Raw genomic sequence first — 26,712 nt, 5'->3', positions numbered from 1 at the left:
CTAAAGATTTAGAGAGCTAGGCGATTGTCTTGAGTCCCTTGTCCCTCTTATTTGTGCCTCGCCATATGTCAACTGAGTCTGATTTACACTTGAGCCCCGGGACTATGAAATTTTAATAGCACCAGAGAGGAGAATATCGTACTTCCCTGATACCTTTATCTCTGCCAAATATATTGTTGTATATTTTATTTGCACTGAATTGTACCATTCAAATTTTATTTCTGATTTGATCCATCCATAAATGTAACCTAAAACTATAAAAGCTCAGGATGGACAGAGATCCCTGAGACTGTTTTACCACTGGAGCCGTGTACAGCCATTAAGCAAGAGCAAATAGTGGCCATTAACTTCCACTATAACTTCACTTGATATACATTCTGGAACAGAATTTAATTTCAGATTATTCTTGTTCTATTACTTAGCATGCTTCTGAAGAGCCTATCTTGTCCATCGGTCAGATTCTGCTCATGAACTGCAAACTAATTTGAATACTCACGTAAGCCAAATGATGAAGGCACATTTGTGGCATAAAAAAAAAATCAAACCATGCAGCTACAGATTTCCTTCCCCTGGGATGGTATTATTTATTGAATTAATAGCAAGTTATACTCTTATTTTATACATATATACACATACACACATACATACATGGTATAAATGCACATCCGTGTAAGTGTATATCTATATATGTATATTTATATGTAGGTGTACACCTGTATGTATCTGTATGTATCTATTGCATATATACGATGCAGATGAATATTTCATTCTAAAATATTTTCATTAGGTACATAGTTTTTATTAATTTTTACAAAAGTCTTTGTATCACAATACCCTAGTATCGCCACCTTTGAATACTATGAGTTGGAAAAGGAACAGGAAGTCACAGAGGGTTGGTTGAATGTTTAATAAACTCGGAGACCCTTGTTCCTTGAAGATGATTCCCACGGCTCTACATAGTGGCTTTTACGGTCATTTGTGTCTCCTCCATCCTCTGAGCATGAGGGGGAGACAGGTGGCTAGAGACACCTCTCTTCCCATTTGTGGGCGGGCACAGTAAGGATATGAGGATTCGGGAGGAACTGAGGCTCGTTCTGCTTCTCCACAGGGATGTCCCGTGAAGCTATCTTGGGTTGTGTGGATTTGGATATCCTCTGTGTAAAGTCCACACCATCTTTAGGAAGGTTGATGATGCCTAAATGCCGTAATGACAGTGAGGTAGTTGTAGCTGGTACCCCAAAAGCTGGTACCCCAAAAGCTGGTACCCCAAAAGCTGGTACCCCAAAATAGAGTTGCAGTTCTGTGTCATGCATTTTACATATTGGTTAGTTTCTTACTTTCACATAATTGTTTTTTCAGGTTATGTGACTTTATAGGTTTGTGACTGGTATAATTTACGTTTGGTCTAAGAAGAGAGTATAAATCAAGACCTCACAGTCTATGTGGATATATTCCTAGAATGAGAAAAAAAATCATGGGAGAATTGTGTGTTCAAAAGTTTCATTTCATTGTAGGAAAACTGCTTGACCTCCTTCAGGTACACCGAGTTTCTTGTCAGACTTTCTGGGGGTTTTCTGGGGCTCCTGCTCCTTTTCCTGGCGGGTGTTTTATTCAGAGTGCTGCTTTACTGACAATTGGCTATATTTCATTCATCTGTGGACCACTTCTAAGTGGATCATCTTTTGTATTGTTTGTTTGCAGCCTTACCACATTCCCCAGGAGAGGAATTTTTTTTTAAAAAAAAATCACAATTATCTTCATTTCCTCTGTTTGGCGACTTCATGTGTGATGTAAGATACCTGACTAGTCTTAGACTCAGCTGAGAATGAAGAAGCAGAACCCAGGCATTCTAGCTCCTGGCTATGGATCTCTCCACTAGAGTGTGCTGCCTGCTAACTAATCATTGATCACTAACCAAAAAGGGCGGTGGTGGGAGCGGTGGTGGTGGTGGGGTCTACTAGGCAGAGTCGGAGGAGAAAACTTCTCACTGATCCCCACTGACGAAGAAAAAAATCCCGCACATGGAATATGTTTTGACCCTTGCATTTCTCTTCTCCACCAAGGCGAGTTTTGTCTTTGTTCAGCAAACATCTTTATGGAATGCAGGTTCTTTGGAAAACTCATGGCCAGAGCTTAGGGCTTAAGGTTTTAATCAGTGGCTGGCTGGCTATTTCACCTGGGGCATGGAATTATAAATGCTCTATGCCTCAATGGCTTCATCTGTTCGATGAGGTTAAGAATACTTATCTCTTGGAATTGTGGCACAAAACACCCACACATCTTCAAGTGTGATTAGTATGCCATGTTACTTTACTACAGATTTTCTCAACAGATTATTTCTCTAAATTTTTTCCTTTTTCCTAGAAGATTAACAGTGTCACATGCCTTGAATTCATCATAACCCCTCTGAAAGGGTCTCTCTCTGTTTTCCTTGACTAGATTTTGGGAGATAACTGAGATTCATAATAGTATGACATATATGATATATTGCTGCCATAACTGACATTTAATACCACTTAAGCAATTGTTACCCACAGAATAAGATAACCTCACTCGTTTAAGAATATCTTTTAAGGAGATTGGTTCAGGTTGCCTTTCTAAAGCCCCTGAGACTTCTGCCCAAGGAGCCACTTACAGATCAGACCACAAGTAAAGTACTTGTGTGCTAGAGTTGTGTTAGGACCCGGGGTAGGGGGAGGGGGGCAATACCATGTTTCCCCGAAAATAAGACCCAACCATAAAATAAGCCCTAGCATGATTTTTCAGGATGACATCCCCTGAACATAAGCCCTAATGCATCTTTTGGAGCACAACTTAATATAAGACCCGGTCTTATTTTCGGGAAAACAGGGTATTAGATGTGATAAAGTATTATGAATAGTGGTTCCAAACTATAACTCCTATGCCATGCTTGGGAATGAGTATGACTGTAGAACAAGTATTCTTTTATGTTTTCAAAGTTGGAGTCAAATCTAGCAAGCCCGGTTTTCCATTTGTATGATTTAATTCACTGGAGGCTCACATCTTTGCCGACACAGCCAGTTTCCCACTGCCTCTTTCTTTCCCTGCTGTTTTTTTCCAGGGATGTTTCAGTTCATGGTGAACTATTTTTATTTTTTAGTTACATTAACGCTATGAAATAATTAGTCAGCTAATTAATCTGGTTTACAAGCTTTGTAGGATTCTTCAGCTGTCAGTCAGGCCCAGGCCCGAGGCCTACATCTAGTCTCAGCTCTCTCGCCCATGTGATTCTCGTTGCCATGGCTACTGGCTACATCTGCTGACACCCCACTCTCTATTTATTGCTTAATTAAGAATTTCACGCTCAGCCCTTATCTGCCTCTAAGAACAAGCACACACTGTTAAGAAATTCCAAATTTAGGCCCAGGCACAAGGAAAGCCTTTCTTGCAGGCTTGGCTGGATGGAGCCTCTCTAACGATCTTCTCGGCATCCCAGCCGCCACCCTTCAATCAAAAATCATTAAATGGGGCAGAGATAATGAGCATGTAGCATATCAAAAGAAGGATGTTTGCTTGATCCAAAGGAGGAAAAGCTGCTGGGCCCCATGCTCAGCTCCACTTCAAAGGGAGATGAGACCCCTGTCACTGGGGCCCGATAAAGCCTCATTTGTTCTGGGCTTGACTTATGCAAAAGGTCTGGTATGTCAGAGTCCTGTCTCACAGACGTGGAATACCCCCACCTCTTGCCTCCACCTCCACCAGTCCCCCTCCCTGGCCTTCCACACGCTTTGCTCGCTCGGCTCGCTCGTGTGTCAGCACTTAGGCAGCTGGGTCCCCCAAAGCATCAGGCAGAGCGTATAATCACTGACTCTCCACCGACAATGGCCACTTGTAGGGGGGTGACCTGGAGGAGGTCTTCATCACAATAGGAACACAATTATTGCAGCTGCTAGGGCGGGCTCTGCTTCTTCCTGTAGAAATATAATAGGACTTGCCCAAAACAGGGGGACAAGGTTGAGGGGACGGGGTGGGGGTTGAGAGGGGTGGAGAAAGCAATCTTGAGTTGATTATTCATATTCTGACTCCTGGAAGCCCGATGCGGAACCAGTGGGGTTCCAGCAGCTGCTCGTGCACAGCCCTCTTCTAATAATTGTACATTCTGTCAGGGGTCAACTTACTTTTGACCCTGGCCTTTCATATTGGTAAAAGGCTCTTTAGGGCAAACTGTTGGGTTGAGGCAGGGTGCATTAAACACTCACAGCCCCTTCCACTTGCTTTATCCCCCACCCAACCAGCAGCCGGTGATAAATTCATATCAGATGCTGAGCCATTCACCGCTGCCCTCCCGAGTTCACACAGCCCCCACTCTCGCGGCAGAGATACTGCCGAGCTGGGATATTGTGTGAGGCGGCAGCTGAGAAAGTCCGCCTGCTACGCTTAGGGCTCCCGCGCACCACCTTTTCCTGATCGGACTGAAAAGAGACATGTCTAGCCAGGCTGGCCAATGCTTGTCTCCAAGTGTTCCCCTCACCAGGCTCTTTGGCAAGCCGCCGGGGCTGTTGTCCAGGAGGGCAAGAGGGCTGTAGATAGAGACAGATGGACTTTATTGTCTGCACCAGGTGCCCTGAAGAACTCCGGTCACAGGAGGCTCAGAAAAGATGCTGTGAACTTGGGAGATGCTGAAAATAAGGAATGTTTTCCTAAGTTTGTGGCGAGGAGATCATGGATACTGCTTAGGTTTCTCTTTTCTCAAAGCGCTGAGGGCACAGGGATGGAGCACGCTGCTGCCTAGACCTTCCTGTTCTTTAGCTGGTCTGCAAGACCCTGTGCAGTTCCTTGGGATGGAAGGAATCCCGTTTGAATCTAAGGTGGAGAGAGGACTCAACTGGCTCCCCAGAGCTCTTTGGGAAGATTTTATAAGCAGAGCAGAGTCATAATCTTTCGAAACTCTGCAGCCATTTCCATGCTGTGTTCCTCTAAGGCAATCTGTAGCATTCTAGTTAATAAATTAATTTACATTCTTATAGAAAACTCATTCCCCAAAGATCCCCAAGGATTCTTACCAGTAATATAGAGGATTGACTTCAGGGAAATGCACTAACCTTTATGGCAAAAAAAAAGAGAATGAAACAGGAGCTGGGGATGTGAAAGGAGATTTTGCCTCTTGATGACAAGCAACTTCTCCACAAGGAAAAGGATGAAAGGAAGAACAGAAAACAGAAGGAAGGAAGGAAAACTTAGAAGTCAGAATCAGATGCTTTTTCTAGGAATGGCTCAGATTAAGGAGCAAATTTTTAGTGATGCAGGTGGCTAGCCTTAATTCGTGTAGGGAAGGGTACTGGGGGTACAACCAGTACTCAAACTCAGCTTTTCTGACTCAGGTTCCATACTTTTTCTAGCATACTATTGATTTGTTGTTGTTGTTGTTGTTTGTTTGTTTTAAATCAAAGCTTATATTCCTATCCTTGTAAACCAATTTTTCTTCCTTCTATTCATAATTAAACCTATACTTATCGATTAACTCTATGCTGCCTAAACTTTAGATATTTGAGTACCACCTTCGCAATTTGTCACTACCTTCTGCCTCCTGTATTATTACTTACTTAATATTTTTCTTAAATCAATTTCCACACTATTTTATTTTAAAAACCTAACCTCTTGTTAAGCAATAATATCCATAAAATCATGGGTTTAATGACCTAGTGGTTTTTCTAAAACTCATTAACATTCATAGCTATTAAAGTAAAACTTCTCTGCCACCAAAATTATCACTTCACATTTTATGTTTTGGGATACAATGTGATTTGCAACTTTTTGGTAAAGTAAGAAGTTTGAACATGAGGTTCTCGTTTTTTTATCTTGGTCTCTCTCCTCACTTGCTAAGAACACCTGCTTCTGAGATCAAACCACATTTTTGAGAGTATGGTATGAAGGGAGTTATAGAATTCCTCAATTCAGTGCTTTCTAAACTTGCCTCATGGGCAAACAGCTGGAATGCTTGCTACCACGCCCCTCCCCGGAAGTTTTGGGTCTGTACACTTGTGCAAGGCCCAGAAAAACACAGATACCACCATGCAACTGTGGCAAACATTGCTCTGAGTCAGAATAACAATTGTGATTGTTCTCTGAGTTAATTAAGAAGATTTAATTGAGCTAACTCTCAGGACTGTGGTTAATGCAGATGTATCTGTCTATCAGTGTCTTGATCAAATTCTTTTACACTTAAAAAAATTACATTCATCCATGAATGAATGTTACTGGGATAATAGAAGACTCAGTGGGGATCATAGGCTTTTTACATAACGTTTCTGTGAAAGTCTTTAAAAGAGCCTGTGTTACGAGGGCCAAGGTGATTCTGGCTGTCTCTGGCAGGCTGGAATCACCCGGGAGTGTGGTCCTGTGAATCAAGCTTTAGTTTTCCAGCGACCCGTTGACAAGTAAGCCTTCTCTGTGGCTAAGTGAAAGAGGCTAATTTTGGGGAGCGAGTTCAAGTTCACTGAACAGGTAGAGAGAACAGAGCAGGAGTTTGCAGGTGTGTGAGGGAGATCCAGGAGAAGTGGCGGTAGAGTGTAGGGCAATTAAGCTGAAAATGCAAAGAGGGGACCAAATCCAACAGCTGGCTCATGAAGAAAGAGCTGACACCCGGGTCCAGGGCAGACAGAGTTGGAAAGAGAAGGCATGAGTCAGGGTGAGAATGGATGAAATCTGCAGAGACAGATTGCAGTTGCTGTTTCATGTTCTCTCCATGTGTAGTCAGTGGCTGACTCACTATATAAATGTGGACTGAATGAGAGGTCCCAATATGTGCCTAAACCTCGATGGCAAAGTGAGAATGCGGATATTAATGAAGAATAAAATAGGAAAGGAGTCTACAACCTGCTAAGATGCCATGTGTTTTTTTCTTTCTACATAGGTACTTATTCATCCAAAATTCCAAGAAAGAATGGGACCTACTCAGGGAGAAAATTATGAATTTTTATCTTCTCTAGTTCCCTAGTAAGGACAAAATTTGCCAGGCACAGCACATAACTCTGGTAGGCACAAGTGTCATATCTAGCTGAATAACTCTCTTTCCTCTTACCAGGAGCTGTTTTCTTAGCACATTTTTCTCTTCCTTCTAGATATCTCGGTTTATAGCAAGCTCAGATTATATAGCACTTGTTGGAATAATTTAGCAATAATTGACCCAGAGACCCAACCAGATTCTTACAATCTGGGAAGGATCAACTGCAATAAGTCTCCGTTTATAAACAAAGTGGATTAACCATTCTTGTATTACAAATACAAAATCAGAAATCATAAGCACTGAGAAAACATATGTACACAATATCACAGCTTTTAAACTCTTGCCAAATTGATACCTTTATTTGCAAATGATTTCCATTTCTCTTTGTATTTATCAACTTGGAAACAACACTTAACCTTTACACTGTCTTTTGCAGAGTCAAAGCACTTAGCAAATTTTAGCATGTCTGCTTAAGTTGCTTACAACTCTGAATTGTGATTCGGTACAGCTGTGAAAAGAATAAAATGAATAAAAGCATAGTTCTTGGGTTTTGTTAACTGATTCTTAGAATAATGCTCATGCCATAACAACTATTGATGATAGCTATATTTGTTATTTTTTATGTGCCAGACACTACGCTAAGCATATTTCATAGGTTATCCCACCTATTCTTTCCAGTAACCCTCTGAGGTAGATAGTGGAATTATTCTCAATTTCAGATGAAGTGACTAAGGTTCAGAAAGATGAATAACTTGTCAATTGCCCACATCCAGGAAACGGAAGACCCCGGATTCAAATTTCAGCTGTGGGACTCTGGCACCCGCATTCCTCCCTACCACCACTCTCTATGGTACCACTCTCATGATGCAGAAAGGGTGTTTGGGAAGAAATAGCCCTCTGAGCCATGCTCATATGCTCAGAACCAGCCTGCAGAAGGGCATGTGTAAGTGGTGGTGTAGGAAATCAGACTTTTCTAATCTTTCCTACTGTTGGTAACTTTTCTCCCTTTCATCTGATACTGAAACGATTTCTTTTCTCAGATTGAAGGGTAGTCACACCCCCGCTTTCATAAAGGGAGCAATAGCATTTCAATGTACGTTTTCATTTCAATGTCTGTTTTTGGGAAGAGGTTCCTCAGGAGCTGGGAATCATTTGTGCTCACGTAGAGGCTGAACAGAATCAGAGTCTTCAGCTCAGAAGCCACTGGCACAGAGGTATGGACATGACATCACTCTGAGCCAAGAACAGGGCATGACGACGTGACTCCATGAAGGACAACCTAAAACAGGAGTCAGATATGCTGGCCTTTCAGTCTTGGAGTTAATTATCACAATGATAATTACAATGTGTGGCATTTATGGGATCTGTGTCACCCAGCGGATTTGGGATACATTGATTATTTTCTCTCTACTTCAAATTTCCTCATCTACCTAGTGGGAAAAATGATGTTTCCTTTTTTCCCTTCCCCCAACCATTTGTCTTATAAGTATAAATTATACTTATTTGGGGTTGAATAATTCATTATAAAATGACTACTCTGGCTTTGAAAGAGAACTTTACATCTAAGTATTTTTTTTTTACTTTTTTTACCTCAGTGGCTGTATCTTAAGGGAGAGAGCACAGATATACTGAAATTTACAAGTGCCTGGAAACTATTAACAAAGATGATTTTATAACATCTTTAAATCAGCTGATTTCCCTTTCCAAATGATTTCTGGAATTTTTTTTCTAATTTACCTTTCTTAGAGTTTGATTCTATTACAATATTCATTGTGTGTGTGTGTGTGTGTGTGTGTGTGTGTGTGTCTGTGTGTGTGTGTGTGTAGAAGGGTATTCTATTGTTGTAGCCTTTTGCATGTTTTTATATATCATCTTGTCCATATTCTCTTTTACTTTTCTTTCCTATTGAGCCTAACTTTTTTACTATTTTGTCTTTGGTTCCTTTAAGAGGGTTATTTCCTGCCTTTATTTAATTTGTTGAGATTGTAGGTAGTGGATATCCAGAGTAGAGCACTATAAAATTAGGATGTTCAGATTGGTCCATGAAAATTAAGTATCTAAATACCTACCAATGATAGCGTCTAAGGTACATGTGGAAATCCCTTCCTCAAAGATATAAAGACAGAGCTAATGATTGATGCAATCCTAAATTCACCACAGTTAATACTTGGTAAATATTTGCTAAATTAAAAGCAAGTTTATGGTAAATATCACAGTATGATTTTAAAGTGCTTTTCAACTTTAGAAAATGCATAGATCAGTGTGAGAAGAAGTGGATGAGTTAGACATTCTAGGGGAAAAAAAAGATAAGCTGCTGGGCTAGTGGCTTTATTATTGTCATTGTTATTATTATTTTCAAGACAGAAAAGTAGGTGAAATATACAATAGGGTAAAGAAACAATTTAAGTGAAGTCTTGGAAGCGGTGATAAAGTAGAACGTGTACAAGAACATGTTGGGGGAAAAAAAAGAACATGTTGGCCATTTTACCTAGTCTCAAAATGTGTGCAGCATAAGGAGAAAGCCACAGACCCATGCTTTTAAAATGAGAAAAATATTAAATGAGAACAATGATCAAAATGAGAATAGAAGAGTAGGAGAGGTCCCATAGTGGATCCCCTTGGGGATGCTTTTCTTGGTAATGTTCTGAAGCTTATGCTTTGCAATTATAAAGAATGATCCTGGGTCTATCTCATTCTGTGATGGAGGAAAGGGCACAGGGATCCAGGGAAAGGCAAATGGAGAGCATGGGTCAGACCAAGAGCCCTAGACTGCAGCCTGCAACAGCATTGGGCCCTCCAGTGGTGGGAGGTGCTGGCTCCCACGACGTCTGAGAAGGCAGAAAGGTAATTAACCAATAAGAGACAAGGTGTTACTAAAAAGTGGAGTTCATGCACCTGATTACTAATTAATCAGGCATGAGAGCACCTTGTAGATGCACTCACTATTTAATTATAGCGGCCTCTCTTGGCAAAGGAGCATATGTTCCCAGCTTAATCTACTGGTTTATACTGACATCAAATTGTCATTATCAGAAAGAATCGGGCCTTTTGATTATTTCCACTAATTTATTGAACACTTAAAATTAATGAACCCCAGGCCTTTTAAATGTGCTCAGTTGGTTTGGAAGATGGGAGGAGAAAGGAGGGTGGAGAGAAACCTTCATTAAAAGGGCAATTTGTTTGGATAAAGATAAAGCAAATACATTTCATGGGTGATCTGAACTCTGTTGGTGAAACACACATGAATGCTAAAAGCTGAGCCTTCAAAGTGATAGAAAATAGGGTATAAGTTATACCCTGCTGACCAACATTGGCCTCCAAATAACATATGGGTAAAGGTTTTTTGGGTTTTTTTTTCCTAATTATTTGTGTGCTAATTCTCTTGGAGACCCACTGCAATTAAGTTTAATTAAATCAAGCAAAATCAAATCTTGGAAATCAATTATTAGATTAACTAACAAGGACTTCATTTTTTATAACGAAATTTTAGTTAGATTGGGGAGAATTTAGCCACTTTTAAGTGAATATTTTTCATATTAAGATGATCTCTGTATCACATCCGAGTTGTGGCCTTTTTTTATTTAGTTTCAGGTGAAGGCCAAGTTCAAGTAATTCTCCAGGTGAAGGAAGGTGTGCCCCCAACTATTTCAGGTAAGTTTTTTTTTCCAATTATTATTATTAATTTCAGGTGTACAAAATATTTAACCCATGGCATAGAAGTGCCTAGTACAACAGAATGTCCTCCAGTAATGATTCTACAAATTCCTCATATCACAATGTTTATAAACAGGCAGGTATCAGTCTTAATGCTTTTATGCCTAACAGTTCTATTGTGTCAGCCCCATAGCTAAAATATGCGTCTGCATGTCAAAGAAATATATAAGAAGGGTGTATATCAAAACATTGGAAAGTAAGAATTAACACATGTAAATAACCACATTTCATAAATTATGGGCCATATGTGCACACAGGAGTCCAGATCTGCAGATGGGCCATTAGGCCCCCACCAAATGGAAAGAAAAATTCAGGGTATTTCAAAACTTTAATTGTTCCCAGTAATTTCAGAAAATCAGGGTAAACAAACCCTCCCCTAAAGTCAGATGGTTCTGTGAAATCTTTCTAACTCATAAAAGACAAATTCTCAAAGGCTAAATGACTCATAAGCACCTTCTAATGTATTTCATTGTTTGTTTTTGTTTATTCTTAGTCAATTTAACTATACATTTGCAGCAGACATAAATCTTTTCAAAGGCTGAGTTTTCCTTTGATTTCCCGTGACAATTTTGTCCTATGTCAGAGCACAGCCCATACTAATCAGAAAATGATCTAATTTCTCCATTGAAATTAATAAATGAGGTAAAGGTATTGGACTACAGCTGTAAACTAGGAGTGCTGACGGTCACCACTCCATGCTTCTTGGACTAGGAAGAATGTGATTCTTTGTTTTCATAACTGTTTCAGAGCTGCCATAGCATTTTGCTATGTCTCCTGTCCTTTATTTCCCTTTTTTTGGTGGGGGGGATTAACTAAGAAACTTTTTTCACTCTCAACATGAAGCAACTTCTCTTTTTATTTTAAATTTTTAAAGTTTATTTTTTAATTATAGTTGATGTATAGTTTTATGTTAGTTTAAGGTATACAACATAGTAATTTGACATTTATATAACTTACGAAGTGGTCACCCAATAAATCTACCCACTGCCGTCATACATTGTTAGTATTACAATAGTATTAACTATATTACCTGTGCTGTGCTCTACTTTACATCCCTGCGACTATTTTTATTATTTATTAACTTATTATTATTTTTAAATTATTTATTTTTCAGTTACAGTGGACATTCCTATTATTTTATATTAGTTTCAGGTGTACAGCATAATGGTTGGACATTTAGGTAATTTATGCAGCGATCTCCCTCTGAAGAAGCCTTACCTCAACCATCTTATCTTTTTAGTGGGTGCTAATTTCAGGTGTTGTCCACAATCATATGAGAACATTCGGGTGATCAGATATTCTCTACTTAAATTTGCCAACCCTTTTCGCACAGGCCTATTAATGTTTATTTCCTTTCCTCTGGTCTCTGAGATTCTGTCTGCCCTTCTCCTGTTTAAAGTCAACCCATCACTTCCAGCATCTTCTGAACATCGTCCCATCAAAAAAAGACTCCTTTGTCTTGTATAGTTAACCTCTTCTTTACTGGCTCCTTCTGTTCATTGCCTCCCAATTAAAACAAAACAAAATTTATGAATGCCTACCTAATCCTTCCCCAGTTGATATCTCTTCTGCAAACTTCTCAAAAGAGTAGCTTCCTCTTCAAACAGACCCATAAAAAGCTGGAGTGGATGAAGGATTAAGGTGGAGAGGACGATATTTGTCTTGAATATGAAGTTTGAGACCACCTCAAATTTTGCTTGTTGTTGAGACAAGTTTGTAGAGGAAAGCAAGATGGAGCCTCATCATAAATTTTGGTCCTGACCAAAATTCATGGACTTCAGTTTCAAGATAAGTCTAGCTTATCTAAATGTTGGGAAGATAGATCAAAGGCTGAGAGTCTCAAATCTTAAAGCTGTTCATTCCTCATTGACCTTTGTGGATAATCTGACCCAATGTCTTCTCTTCCTTCCCTCCACTACAGTCCTCAGTTCACTATAATCCACAGTGGTTTCCACTTTGCCAGTTCCACCAGGACTGATCACATCCTGATCACCCATGCCTTGGTCACCGAATTCAACAGCCACTTCTTATTCCTTCTTTTATCAGAACTTTGCTATTAACAAGATCACGTCTTCCCTCTGACATTCTCTATTTCTTAAGCTTCCAAGACATTCCTCTCTCCTGGTTCTCCCTGTGTATCTCTGACTGCTTCTTCTTTAACTGTTTTAGGCTTCCTTTTTCACTCCTCCCCTTTCTATATTATTAATAGGCATATAGAAGCCTGATATTAACTGTATAGAAATCTAATAGCTCTGCAGGAGACTGAAGTGTGTTTTCTCTCCATTAACTGTTCTTATCTTAAGGCAGGATGGTCTAGAATGATCGAATTCACTCATAATAACATCCTGTAGAATAACTACCTTAAGATTTATTTTGTGCAATTAAAGACAATTTTAGCCCTCCTACAAACAAGAGTGAAGATAACAAAAGGATTGGGAGGGATGGGTGAAAAAGGTGAAGGGATTAGGAAGTACAAATTGGTAGTTGCAAAATGGTTATGGGGGTGTGAAATACAGTATATACAGTCTGGGGAAAATAGTCAATAATATTGTAAAAACCATGTATAGTGTCAGATGGGAACTAGACTTTATCGGGGGATCACTTCATAAATTACCATATTTTTCCATGTATGATGCACACTTTTTGCCCAAATTGGTAAGGGAAAAATAAGGTTGCGCATTATACATGGGTAGTACTAATTCCATATCTATATAAATGTTTTTAATTATTTTATTTATGCTTATGAGTTAAAAGTGTAATCAATAATGATATCCGTATGCAAAATAATACCCTGGAATACGATAATTGGTTTTGTTGAACTTAAAATGAACTTGCAACGATGAAGAGTTCTTGGTCTTCTATGATGCGTAAATATTGTAAATTTGTTACCAGTACATAAAATTTCTTGTCCCTTCTATCTGCTCTTGTGGTTTGTAATTATTTGTTACATAAAATTTCTTGTACCATAACATGTTTAAAAAAATGCTAAAATTCCTTTATAATACAACTTGTTTACCTAAATGTAAACAAATAAAAATTTGAATTAAAAAATTAAAATGAAAGATTTTTTTCCTGAAAGTTTGGGCCCAAAAGTGGGTGTACATTATACATGGGAGCGTATTATACATGGCAAAATATGGTACATAACTGCCTAACCACTACGCTGTACACCTGAAACTAAAATAAATCAATAAAATAATATTGAATGTCAACTATAATTAAAAAAATATACAGTCAGGGGATGTCAAGTGCAGCATACGGAATACAGTCAATGGTATTGTAATAGCTATGTACGTGTGGTGTCAGATGGCTAGTAGACTTATTGGGGTTACTTTGTGAGGGGTGTAAATATCTAATCACTATGGTTTTTTGTACACCTGAAACTAATAATGAATGAATGAATGAATGAATGAATGAATAAAACAGGAAATAACTGAAGAATGTTTGTTTCCAACGTCTGTGACATAAAACAAGTAATTAAGGGTTTTTGAGGCTTGGAATAGGTTTTTAAAGACCCTGTCATTGCCTGTTTAAAATACCACTGGAAAAAAGTCATCAGAACATCTTTTTCTGGCCTTTGTGGTGCTAGTTAGTGGCCACTACAACAAATGCCACCATCTTATCCCACCTGAATATTTAAGGTACAGTATTGCAAAGGAGGCAAAATTGGGTGGAAACTTAAAAAGGTATTATAGTATTGTTTTTAAAAAAATATTTATAAAGCGTCTTCCTGAGTGAGGCTTGTTTTAAGACATTGCCCGATTCCCATGGTGTGGGGTATATTTTGTGATAATTAAATGCCTAGGGTTTCTACTTGACCACAATCTATATACTTTTAAATTATCCTGGAGCCCTAATTAGACCATGACTTACTGGGTAGTTGGATTCAGGTAGACAAAATAACTGGTTGTTCCCATGGTTCTGACCATAGGCATTTTCTCTTTTCATACCATAATTCTCCGTGTCTATCACAACCATCCTCAGAGTTTCAAATATCACCTCTGGTCATATGATGCCAAAATCCATCTCTCTAACTCAGAGCCCTCTCTCATGCTCAGATTCATAGGCATTCTCTGCTTGCTGTGTATCTTTACCGGGAGGCCTTACAGAGTTTGTCCCCAAACTCTACATGGCCCACACTAAGTCTATCAGTGTCTGTCTTAATGGGCATCTCTGCCCATCACCACCTACACTGGAAGCCCAGAGGTCCTCCTTGGCTCCTCCAGCTTTGTTACCCTATGCATCCTGACCTCTGATTATTTCTCCAGCCTCATCATTTGCCTCCTTCCAGCTCTCTGGCTCAGCAACACCAAATTACCTCTATTTCCTCCACTCGATCTCTCATCTTGCCATTACACATGCTCATCCCTCTGTCTAAAGTGTAAGCTCTCACCACATTTCACGCCGCCTCTACCTGCATTTAAAAGGCAGCCCAGAGGCTCCCTCTCAAAGAAGCCTCCCCCGGAAAGGTCTCACTCCCTCTCTTGGTCAGGTACTATTATTAAAGTGAACTCTCTTCAGAGCTCTGTCCTCCCAATATTTACTTACACAACTTACACAATGCTAGTAGCTCCTTGGGGACAAGTGTGGCATTTCATTCCTTTTTTGTATTTCTAAACTTGTAGGACAATTCTGATAGAGAAGGCACTGATTATTTATGCTTATGAAATAGCAAGTAATGGATGAGATCCTCCCCTCCCATGAATCATGTGAGTTCTTGAAACTACCAGGAAATTTTCCTAGCCTGAGAAGAAAATATTTTTCACAGAACAAATCTATTTCCCTTGTAAGACTTAATTCCGCTTATGGTTTAATTTGAACTTCTTAAGGTAAGGCTGAATAAAAGAATATCTGTACTGGAAGATAAACATTTGGTCATCTGAATCTTTTCATCCTCTTTTGAGCCTTTCTGTCTGCCCTTCTGACTCTGTGATAGGGATCACATTCCAGAAAAGAACATGTGGGTGCAGTGCAGCATGGAGTTGTGATACTGGGCATTCCTAATTGGTGATTAGTAGATTTATGTTTCAATTCCCTGATGAAAGGGCCAGTGTGATGGTTAAAAAGAAAATGCCATTTGATTATCACTGGCGGAATCAATAAAAACCATTTGGAACACATGAACTGTACGCAAATTACTGTAATGAGAGGTGTCCAGATTATTATCTTGCCTTTAATATGCACTAAAATCTGTGAGATTATGATCTTTTGACTCAGTGATTTCAATGCTAAGATTCTATTTGAAGAAGAAATCAGGATTATCAGCAAATTTATGTAGAGATATTTAACACTGCATTATTTATAATTTAAAAGGAAAGCAAAGAGCCTAAATACCAAACATTAGGGATTAAGTAAATTATGGACTTCTTATATGATAGGATATTATGTAGCAATTATGTTTACAAGGAGTTTTAATGACATTAGAAAATGCATATAAAAAAGTGCTAAGCTAAGTAAAATAAGAGCTGGATGTAAAATTGCATATATGATGTAATCTCAATTATATAAAAATGCTGAGAAATTCTGGAAGGAAATACAAATAAAAGGTTAGTGGTAGTTATCTCTAGGTGGTGAGATTGTAGGCAATTATTATTATTATTTTCTTTTTTATATTTGTATTTTCCAAATGTTAAATACAATGCGTATTTGTATATGCAATATTTATAATAAGCATATATATGTTATATTTATAATAAGCAAATGCAATATTTATAATAAAGCAAAACACAAATCTTTAATAATAAAAGTAGAACATATTTTCCCTAGAAGTTGAAGTAATCAAAGGATCAAATAATTATTTGCTTCATACCTGAAAAATGTTTTTTTGGAAGGTTATAAAATATTAAAAGGCAGCTACTTTGGGAGGTGTAAATATCACCAGTATTCTAAAATAATAGAATTTTCGAGTTATCATAGTGAATAAGATTTTCAGTTACTCTTGCTAGTTTCCTTTTGTTTTCTAGCTGCTACCTCTGTGCCTGAATCAGTTTTTAAATGGTCTCTCCCTGAAGCATGGACAGGTGTTGAGGAGGGTTGGGGAGGACACAACCATACCGTTCCAGGCCCTGGGGATGACGTCCTGATTTTACCAAGTGAGTAAAACAATCCATGGGTTAAATAATCACAGACAGACTGAACCAGGCCAATGTAGTTGGGGATTATTTGTCATTTAAATGGATTGTACAACACAGTAAACAATGTGGAAATAAGTAGGAATTTATGCATACAACCTTTCTTGGGTAAATATAGAAGAGGAATTTCATAATCCAGTGAAATCCAGGAAAACTAGCTTAGCCTACCTTCTTTAAAGGTGGAATAAGTAGTCACAATGCCAAGAGGACTTAAAATAATCGACTAACTGGATAAATTTTCTTATGTGTCAGAGAACAGATTTACAGCTTGTGTTGGAAAGATAGAGTGTATGGAAAGAAGCAATTTACAAATGGCTTTCTATCTTTTTCTTTTGTGAATCATTTACATATAGGTACTGAAGAAAAATGATCATGTTGCCATGATTTTTCAAAGATGCTAGAAAAGGAACAGATAAATAAAATAGAAAAATAAAAGCCACTCTATCTATCATCTGTCTATCTATCTGTCTATCTATCTGTCTATCTATCTATCTATCTATCTATCTATCTATCTATCTATCTATCTATCTACTATCAGTCTATCTAGAACCTTCTCCCTGTATACATACATATAGGAGAAAGATGATTCCTCAGACATACAGAAACATACACACATACTTACAAAATTCTTCTTTCTTAAGAGAGAGTTATTAAAACTCCCAGAAAATCTCTCTAGCCTATGAAGAAAATATTTTTCACAGAACACGTATATTTTCACTAAAAGACTTGATTACATTTCTGGTTTGATTTGAACTTCTTAAGGTAATACTGAATAAAAGGAGATCCATACGGAAAGATGACCATTTGGTCACCTGTGAGGTAATAATAATGATAATATCAAACATTTTTGACAACAATATTGACGGGTATTATTCTCCATATATTAACTAATTTAATCCTCACAATAACTCTGTGATATAAATAATATTCTTATCCCCATTTTTACTGACAGAGAAACAGAGTCCCAGGGCACTTGAGAACTTGCCCATGGTCACACAGTTTACAATTGAGCAGAGTCAGAATTTTAACCCAGGCAGTCTTACTCCAAGTTCTTATTCTTAACCGATCAAGTACACTCTTTCTCTAAAAGGACTAAGAATAAACTAAATAGAGTAGTTTGTGTTGTTTGCTTTATTAATGATGAAGAAGGAAGGCAGAATGAATAAAACATACTGACTACCTTCTGGGCAATGGTGGTGTGCCGGTGTAACTACATAGAGAGACGTGGGACAAGAGGGAGGGAATGGGCTGACCAGACCAATACGAACTTGAACTTTTATTATTATCCAACTCCCCTATCATCCACCTCTCTAAATGGAGGATGTAACTTTTTGAATAAACAAGCTCATGAGTCATTCCTATACGGAAAGGAAAAATCTGTTCTGTCTTAGCCATCTCTTTGATGAATCTAGCCAGCGGATTGGCCTTGGGCTATGGTTTCTCCCACTAAGCAAGCTGTTTCTCCCACCCTATGCAGGAAGCAAGAGAAGCTTTTGAAGGTTGCCAAGCTTTTAATATCCTTTGGGGCCTTTATGCTGAGCGAGGAGCAATCTTAGCTATATTGCTTGGCATTTGTAGTCGGACAGACTGTATCCGCTCTGTGCCCTGGCTGCCCAGAGTCTCTGGCATGCTCCATCATCCTTCGTTCGTTTGTTCATGGTCAGCTTATGAGATGGACCTGGATTCTCCATGAAGTTGCTGTTAAATAGAACAAATCAATCAGTGCTTTGGAAAAAGTGTGTGTGTGTGTGGGGGGGGAGGTGGGCAGGCATAGGCACTGGACGTATAAGAGTATCTCCCAAGTGGTCCTTCAGTATTATTGTGAGAACCAGAGAAGTTAAGATTTTTAAAATATGTAGTCACTGTTCATGATTTTCAGTTTTCAATTAGAAAGATAAGTAAATGAAAACAGATATGTAATATCTAATAAATGAGTATCCGTACTCTTTGCCTGTTGCCTCTCTCCTTTAATAAGCCCTCTTTGAACTCCAGCAAATTACGTTTTGGTAGCTGGCATTTTGATGCATAGTTCTGTTTAGTTTTGGGTTTTACATTGGAGCTGTTCTGCCTTATTTTGCTCTTCTGATTTTTGGCAAACCCTGATATTTTGACCTCTGATGGATCTTTGGATTTAATTTACCTCCTCTTTTTACTTGTGGTTTGCATGTTTAACCTTGTCTGGCTCTCTTGGTTTCTTTCATTCCTTCTTTGAATCAAGAAATTTATTTACCAAAGTCTGGCACAAAATAGGCACTCAATAAGTATTGCTTGAATGAAATGCACATATCAATGCTGCCATCCGTAATTTAATACCAGAAATAATCTTTGAGTACACCATAGTACAACTATAAGATTTTACAGGTCTATGGAAAATAATGTCTTCTCCTCTGAACAGATTCCTAAGCATTGAGATTTTTATGATGATGATCGTGGTGATGATAGCAGAAACTATAATTTGAGTGCTTGGTGGGTGCTATTCCCTGCGCTGTGTGTTCTACACGGATTTTCTTAATTAATTCTCACAACTACTTTATGTGAGGATCCTGTTATTATTCTCCTTTGTATAGCTGAGAAATCTGGGATACAGAGAGGTTAAGTTTCATTCAGCTAGTAAGTAAAGAAGCTGAGGTAGAAAATCAGACAGTTTGGTTCCAGTACCCGATTCTTTATCATATCATTTTAAAAAACTTGTCGTCTCTGCCTGCTCTGGTTCATTCAAATCAGACTATATTTTATACTGAATCCATACGTGTCTGTTTGCTGTTCACATTGTTCCCTTCACGTGGAATTACAATGAAGAAAACTCTAGTTTACTGAGTACCTAGCATATGTCAGATACTCTACTTGAGGAATTCAGTCTTACCACTATCCCATTAGGTACACACATGGCGAAACTGGGGAAACTTCCCAAAGAGGTATCCGATGTAATGAGCCATTGGTGAAAGCATTTGCTTTGCATCTGGTAGCAAATGGAGTTGTAATTCAAGTTAACACTCCTTTCCAATTCAGTGTAACCAACATTTACTGAACACTCGCTGTGTTCAAGGCTCTGAACCAGGTGCTCCTGATCTGAGGCGCCAAAGGCAAGTCAGATACAGCCGTGACCTCCAACAGCTAGTGATCTGAGCTGGGTAAATAAAACGCATAACCCATAATAATACAACGAATAGCTGTAATCAAAAGAGGGTTTCAAATCAAAGTGTCTTATGTGAGTGGAAGAGAGATGGCTTCATGGAGGAAGAGGCATTTGAAGCGGACTTTGAGAGATAGGGTGGCAGTCTGAGGGGCAGTTAGGAAGCACAGGGCAGGGGAAGGTGGTGATCCTTTAGGTGATATAGGACGGGCTATTGATTAAGATAAATCTGGGTTCACATTTGGATCCTGACATTTACCCATTGTGTGACATTGGACAAGTTTTAAACCTTTCTGACCTTCATCTGTAACATGAGGGCTATAATTAATATATCATAATGTTGAGAGGATTAAATGAGCTAACATCAGTACACATGACCACTGCATAGAGTAATGGAATTATAGATGAAAGCTGTGATTTTTAATGTATCGGGTGCTCTTTTCTTTCATTTTTTCCATCTGGCTGCCCCTATTGGCCTCTGGTATTAGCGACACTTTGTATTTGCTTTCCAATGGCTTATTATTTAATTTTCACAACATCCTTGGGAGCTAAATAGGTAATAACTATTATTACAGTAAAAACCCATTTTTACATAATACGATTTTAATGGAACTGCTGATTTTATAAAATGAAAGTGACTGGTAAAGAAGATTTAAGTGATACTTTTGAACCTCTAATATAATTTTATGGTGTTTTGTGTATTTTAATTCATTAATAAAGGAAATGTGTAGAACATCCCATCATTATTCAAATAGAATAGCATAATTTTTCAATAAAATTCTTAGGGTAAATTGCCTATTTCCATTTTCTGGAAAATCAATTTTATGGAATGACCTCAGACCCATCCTATTCCATAAAAATAGGACTTACTGTACTAATAAAAGATATCACTATCTTAAGTATGGTACCATTTTCCTTCGAGGCGTTCTGTCTTTATAGACACTGGATTTTGAAACAGTTGTAAATTGTTCTTAGTGGTATTATATGGAGTAAGCTGAGGTAATCATGAAGAATCTGCTCTTGTAGTTTTGTTTATAACTTCGCTTCACACAAACAAGTATGTCTGATTGTCTTTGCCTCCTAAATATTGGGAGAATTGGTATAAATGTATTTTAGACATCTTACACATTCTATCATACTATGAATATCTTAAACCTTCACAAACATAGCTGGTCAATGCGGAAAATGATCCTGCTAACTTGTACTTCATGTTTTGTCCTGAACTGATCTGAGAGGATTTGTGTAAGATGCTTCTAGTGCTTTCTCTGAGGGAGTTTCAGCCATGACAGGATGATACCCTCTTCACACAGTACAGGCTTAATGAAAGGAAAATATGTCATAATTCCAAATGATAGGATTCTTTTTTGAAGGGTACAGATGTGATATCATATAGCCTCCGGCATGTTGTGTGTGTGTGTGTGTATGTGTGTGTGTGAGAATTCACTGTGTTCCATTTTCTGTAGTACTTTGAACTGTTCTTATTTGAAGATGAATGGGAGAGTACTGTTTTATAATAGTTCTTCTGTTTGTTATGATTTTCAATACTCGGGTACTTCAAATGGCAGAGAGGTTCATCAAAGTCATATGATGTTCAAAGATGGCAATATTGAACGCATTTTCTTGTTAAGTCTCAAGGCATTCAGGTTGGTGATATGAGGTAAGATAATCATAAAATCGGAAGTAGTATTGGAGGGAGGAATTTCTACAAAGTGCTTTGATATAGCATTATTATCTTGATTTATCTTTTTTTCAACCTGAGATTATAACTGATTTAGGGTAAAATATACATAATTCAGAAATTTAGGTCTGTAACATCAATTAGAAACAAAGTATAAACATTAGTGTTGTCTATGTAGCTTGAATAGTTTTCAAAATTCTTGCCTTGTCCCATTTGGGTGGGACAGAAAAATCATACAAACCATCACTCCGTTTATTCTGGATTGCTAGCAAGCAGGATAAGGAAGAAATTTAAGCTTCAGTTAGTGGGGTGTTTTTGTATGGCACCCCATACAAGGCATGGCATCAGAATGGTCATGGTTGCGGTGTGTGTGTTCTGGAAATCTATCACTTCTTAGGAAATCACCTAGATAGAAACTTAACAGTTTAAAACATGTAGTTAATTTTGTTCATAATTTTGTGGGGTAGGGCTAGGCTGGAATATTCTTCTCGGGGTCATTCAGGCATCGCAGTCGAATGGTGGCTAGGCTGCAGTTATCTACAGGCTCCACTTGGCTGCGTGACCTAAGATGGTTCACTCATGTAACAGGCAGTTGATGCTGGTTATTGGCTGGGAGCTAGTCAGCGAAGTTAGCTAAGAGGCATCAGTTCCTTTTCACACGGGTTTCTCTCTGGGGCCACTTGGGCTTCTCACAGTGTGGCAGCTGGATTCCAAGAGGAAACAGCCTAAAAGAGTTTCCCAGAGTGAGCAGTCCAGGAGACCTGGGTGGAAGCTGCATGTTTTCTGAACCGGCCTTAGCTGCTTCAGAATCTCATAACCATCACATTCTCTTGGATAAGTAAGGCTCTAAAACCAGCTCAGATACGGGGAGAAGAAGTATGTTCCACTCTCAATGGGAAGAATAGCAAAGAACTTGCAGCTGTCTTTAATCTACCACTATGTATGTGTTTATGTGTGTGAGTATGTGCACACATGTAATTAAGAGCAGATGTACCTGACTTAATTCAAAAGGTTTAAATGTTTTAGGGTCTGGTGAATTTGTGCTGTCTTTCTTGTCTGTGCAGACTTCAGATTCCATTGGCTTATATGAGTCAGAAATTGAAGAACACCAGGAGACAGACAGGTCAAAGGATTTTAGTTTCTTTATTCTTTACCACCTATAATGCTTGGTTTTATTGTATTGCCTCTTAACTGCCTGAAAGTGGGATTCGTCAACCTTCCAAACACAACTGGGCCCCCAATCTGGGATTGCTCACTGTAAAATGGGGTGGAAGACAGTGTTTGGGCGGCAACCTGTGGTCAAATCTTTACATACATGACAAGAAGCCTCTTCTTGGGAAGGAAGAATGTGGTAGGGTGAACGGAAGAATGGAGCACAAATATTTTGAGCAATTTTGTTTCTTTCATGGCAGACATTAAAAGTCCATGGGGATAACAGTCAAACTTTTCTTTAACCTTATTTAGAATACAAATGGGACAGTTATTCTTTAATATTTCATAGGGAAGAACAAACAAATATGATTTTTTAAGAGGTACTTTTGACACAGAAACTTTGATCAGTATTTTTATCAAAAAAATAAAAAGAAAATTGGAAACAAAAGATCAAAGTATCTTTAGATACTGTATTAATCTCCCTTTTAGGCAGTTTCTTAGAGGGGGACATAGACCTCTGAATTTTGCTTAGTGGTAAAGCATGTTAAGGCCACGTTCTTCCCACAGAAGGAAAAATCAGGATCTCAAGCTCCATGGAGCAGGTTTATCCACAGACTACAAATATACTATAGAAGCTTACTATTTAAAGCAATCTAAGTGCAAAATCCTTTGCAATATGGGGTCCTTTGATGAATTGAATGATTATCTAGTAATATCGATTGGAGTGTCTTTATATTCATTTATTTGTATTAAACTAAATATCAATATATATGTAAAAATATAGATACATAGAATTGTTGCACTGGTAGGGAATTTAGTGGCTATCTAGCCCAACTAAAATGAGCTAAGATAATGCAAGTGTTTTAGAAATTGTGAAATGCTATGAAATGCATTAATGTTATTGCCCAAGCTTTTATTATGTTTTGTACCAAAGATAAGAGCAGAATTTCAATCCCCCTTTTCTTAACCCAGTGCTGCAAATTGCCTCCTAAAATTTATAAGAAGGAATACTGTGGTTTTACTTGTTTTAGATTTGTGTCCCTAAAATAGGATTACATTTGTGAGACACACTTGGAAGTTAGGGAATTCTTTCTAGTTGCAATGACCCGGATTCAAATGGCTTCTTATAAATTAATAGCAGTAATACACTAACCACGGACCAAGGCCTGGGACAGAGTTTTCTTGCCTGGGTGGGTAACTAGGGTGGGTAACTAATACTTTTTAAAAGTATTTTTACAACTATATATATGTTTTCTCCATAAAAATTAAGTTTCAATTAAAATAACAGTAGAGATCTTTATTCCCTATAAGTGACACAAGGAACATAATTTAAAAAATATATTAAAATAGGTTGATACGCTTTCTCTAATCTCAGTTTGTCAATTTCTGCTTGACTCAATCCTGGTGTTTGTTTCTGGGCTCATTAGAACTCACTGAGAATCTTCTCTTTAGACCCAAAGTCATGTTGGCCGTGACACTTTTTATGGCTTGCTAACTTGCTGGAACTAATTAGAGTTTTACTCTGAGTAGTTTTTCAAACCCTTTTCTGTCATCACTCACCTGAGAAACATAGATTATCATGGTCCATTGGTATTAGTATCATAGCAATTTTCTAAAAGGGGACATATTTCCCCAGGGTTAGCAGATCATAAATTGGGTGGGGGTACATTAGCAAGTGTGAAATATGTAAGAGACCCAGTGTTTATTTTGGTACTTAGCCCCGCCTAGAGAATCACTACTTTTAGAACTTCACAAACTTCTGACTCCAGTGTCCTAGAAATGTGACCCTTCTGGACACCTGGTATTCTAGCCCCTAAAGAGCCTAACAGGTATACCTGTATAACACCTATGGGGCTTTTCTTCAGTTGCATAGATGTGATTTCTTTTCTACTAGTATAACCTCTGTATACTTCCATGCACATTTCAAAACTACCTTTTAAAGGAGTTATGCATTATTTTCCCCAGGACTTTCAAGTGTACTTTGACTGTAGCAGTATAAACTACCAGCTTCATAGTAGCAATAAATGCATTGGTGGTTCCTATGGAAGAGTATAAATATGTATCATAAATGTGATAGGAAGCAGAATTGGCAGGACTTGGTGTTTTATTAATTGTGAAGGGTAAAAGAATGAGGCTGAAAAATGACTCAGAACTTTTGTGCAAGAGTGAATGGCTAGGGATACCATCAGTAGAAATAGAGGATATAGGGGAAGGAACAGGTTTAACTGGGAGGATAATGAATTCCATTATAGACGTATACTAAATTTCATGTGCAGATGTCGAGATGTTAACAGGAAATGTGGACTAGGAGTTTGGGAGGGAAGCCATTTGGGAATCTGGATTTAGATTTTGTAATACTCAGGAGAGTTGAGTAAGGAAGCTTTGGGGATTGAACCAGGGTTAGAACCAACATGAGAACCGTCAGAGAAATAAAAGGAGGTGATAGGAGATAACATCTTGGAGGAAATGCTCATTAAAGTGGCAGGAAGAGAAACCAGAGAAGGAGCAATCATGGATCAAGGAGGAGAACTAGAACAACAGAAGACAGGAAAAGAGCCATTCCAAGATGGCGGAGGTGGTTAACCATAAATGTTCCAAGGACAACTAAGAAGACTAATTTAGAAATTGTCCGAGAATAACCTGTGTACTCTCTGGAGGCTCCTACAAATCAAATGAAAACGTAATGCTTGCCTTATCTTACAGTTTCACATATCTGCATCGGATATTTATGAAAACCCTTGTAGGGATTCATGTCTTCAAGGGTTCCCACATCTTTGTTAAAATTAAAGACAGTAACTCCCTGATGAGTCACCAGAACTTCTAGGTTGTTCCTGGTCACTCTCTGGTTAGAATACTGCCAAGTGTTCCAAATTGATAGGCTCATATGATAGATTAATTCCAACAGAACTGGTCATTTGTACAGCTCATTCAGTTTGGGAAAATAGAATAGGCTATATTCTCTAAGATATCACTGTCATTTCCAAAAGGGGTACAGTATTACAAAAATATAAAGCAACACAATAAATATTAAAAAAAAAAATTGGAGAGTTGGATATAATTCTTACAAGTCAGTTCTGTAGGTAAGAGTTGAAGGTTATATTTAAAATAGGCAGCAGTAGTCCATCAGAGTACAAGGGTTAATTCCTTTCAACTTTGGAATACTGAAACCAGTATCTATTGGAATTCATTTTGGGGATGTGGCTTTTAGGAGCTAATCTCTTTAAAGTCATTAGTAAATAGAGTGACCAACTACTCTGGTTTACCCAGGACTGAGGGGTTTCCTGGGACATAGAACTTTTCATGATAAAACCTAGAAAGTCTATGGCAAACCAGGATGAGTTAATCACCTTATTAAGAAATCACTTTTAAAGTTCTTACTAACCCCATATTCGATGACCTGAACTGCTACAAATTTGCTGAGAATTCATGTCATTTTTTTCCTTGCCTTAAATGCATGAACTTATATTTTACCTAGTTTTATTCCCTTAAGAAATTTGTCTCATGGAATTAATATTCTTTGAGGAGACACAGGAATTTTTAACAAAAAATGGGACCTGAGTGATTACATATGTATTTTGCCTTCCTGGTTGGGGCTGGGGAAGTATGAACGAAGTAAGGAACAGCTGTTCTCGGTGCCCTTCATATAGAGCGGGGCATTTTTCACTTGATATAATTGAATTATGTACCTTTTTTTCTCTATACTTTATGGTCTGTTTTCCATGCAGATATTCTTGGAATGTAGAATTAAATAATTCATGATTTCCCAATTATTGGTTTAGGTATAGTTGCCATTTCTTGAGTTGATTATACTTTCTTCAGGGAGATGTTTGAGGCTCTTCATATGCAGATCTTTAAAGATAAGAAGTTTGCCCAGTGAGGAGGTGATTAGAGGTGCAGCCTGGCCAATAGGGTCAGGAATGGCATAAGTGGCTCATTG

General features: G+C 38.2%; 1 protein-coding gene across 1 annotated transcript in view; it reads left to right on the top strand.

Annotated features, from left to right (window-relative positions):
- PKHD1 (PKHD1 ciliary IPT domain containing fibrocystin/polyductin) overlaps positions 1-26,712 on the top strand; it is a 429,832-nt gene that overhangs the window by 216,524 nt on the left and 186,596 nt on the right. The window contains exons 50-51 of the mRNA XM_033102675.1: positions 10,553-10,618; positions 16,645-16,773. Coding sequence (XP_032958566.1) covers positions 10,553-10,618; positions 16,645-16,773 — 195 coding nt within the window. The remainder of the gene's footprint in view (positions 1-10,552; positions 10,619-16,644; positions 16,774-26,712) is intronic.

The sequence above is a fragment of the Rhinolophus ferrumequinum genome, chromosome 3, assembly GCF_004115265.2.
Source record: "Rhinolophus ferrumequinum isolate MPI-CBG mRhiFer1 chromosome 3, mRhiFer1_v1.p, whole genome shotgun sequence".
Classification (NCBI taxonomy): domain Eukaryota; kingdom Metazoa; phylum Chordata; class Mammalia; order Chiroptera; family Rhinolophidae; genus Rhinolophus; species Rhinolophus ferrumequinum.
Note: the sequence above shows the minus strand (reverse complement) of the source record. Positions and strands in the feature narration are given on the sequence as shown.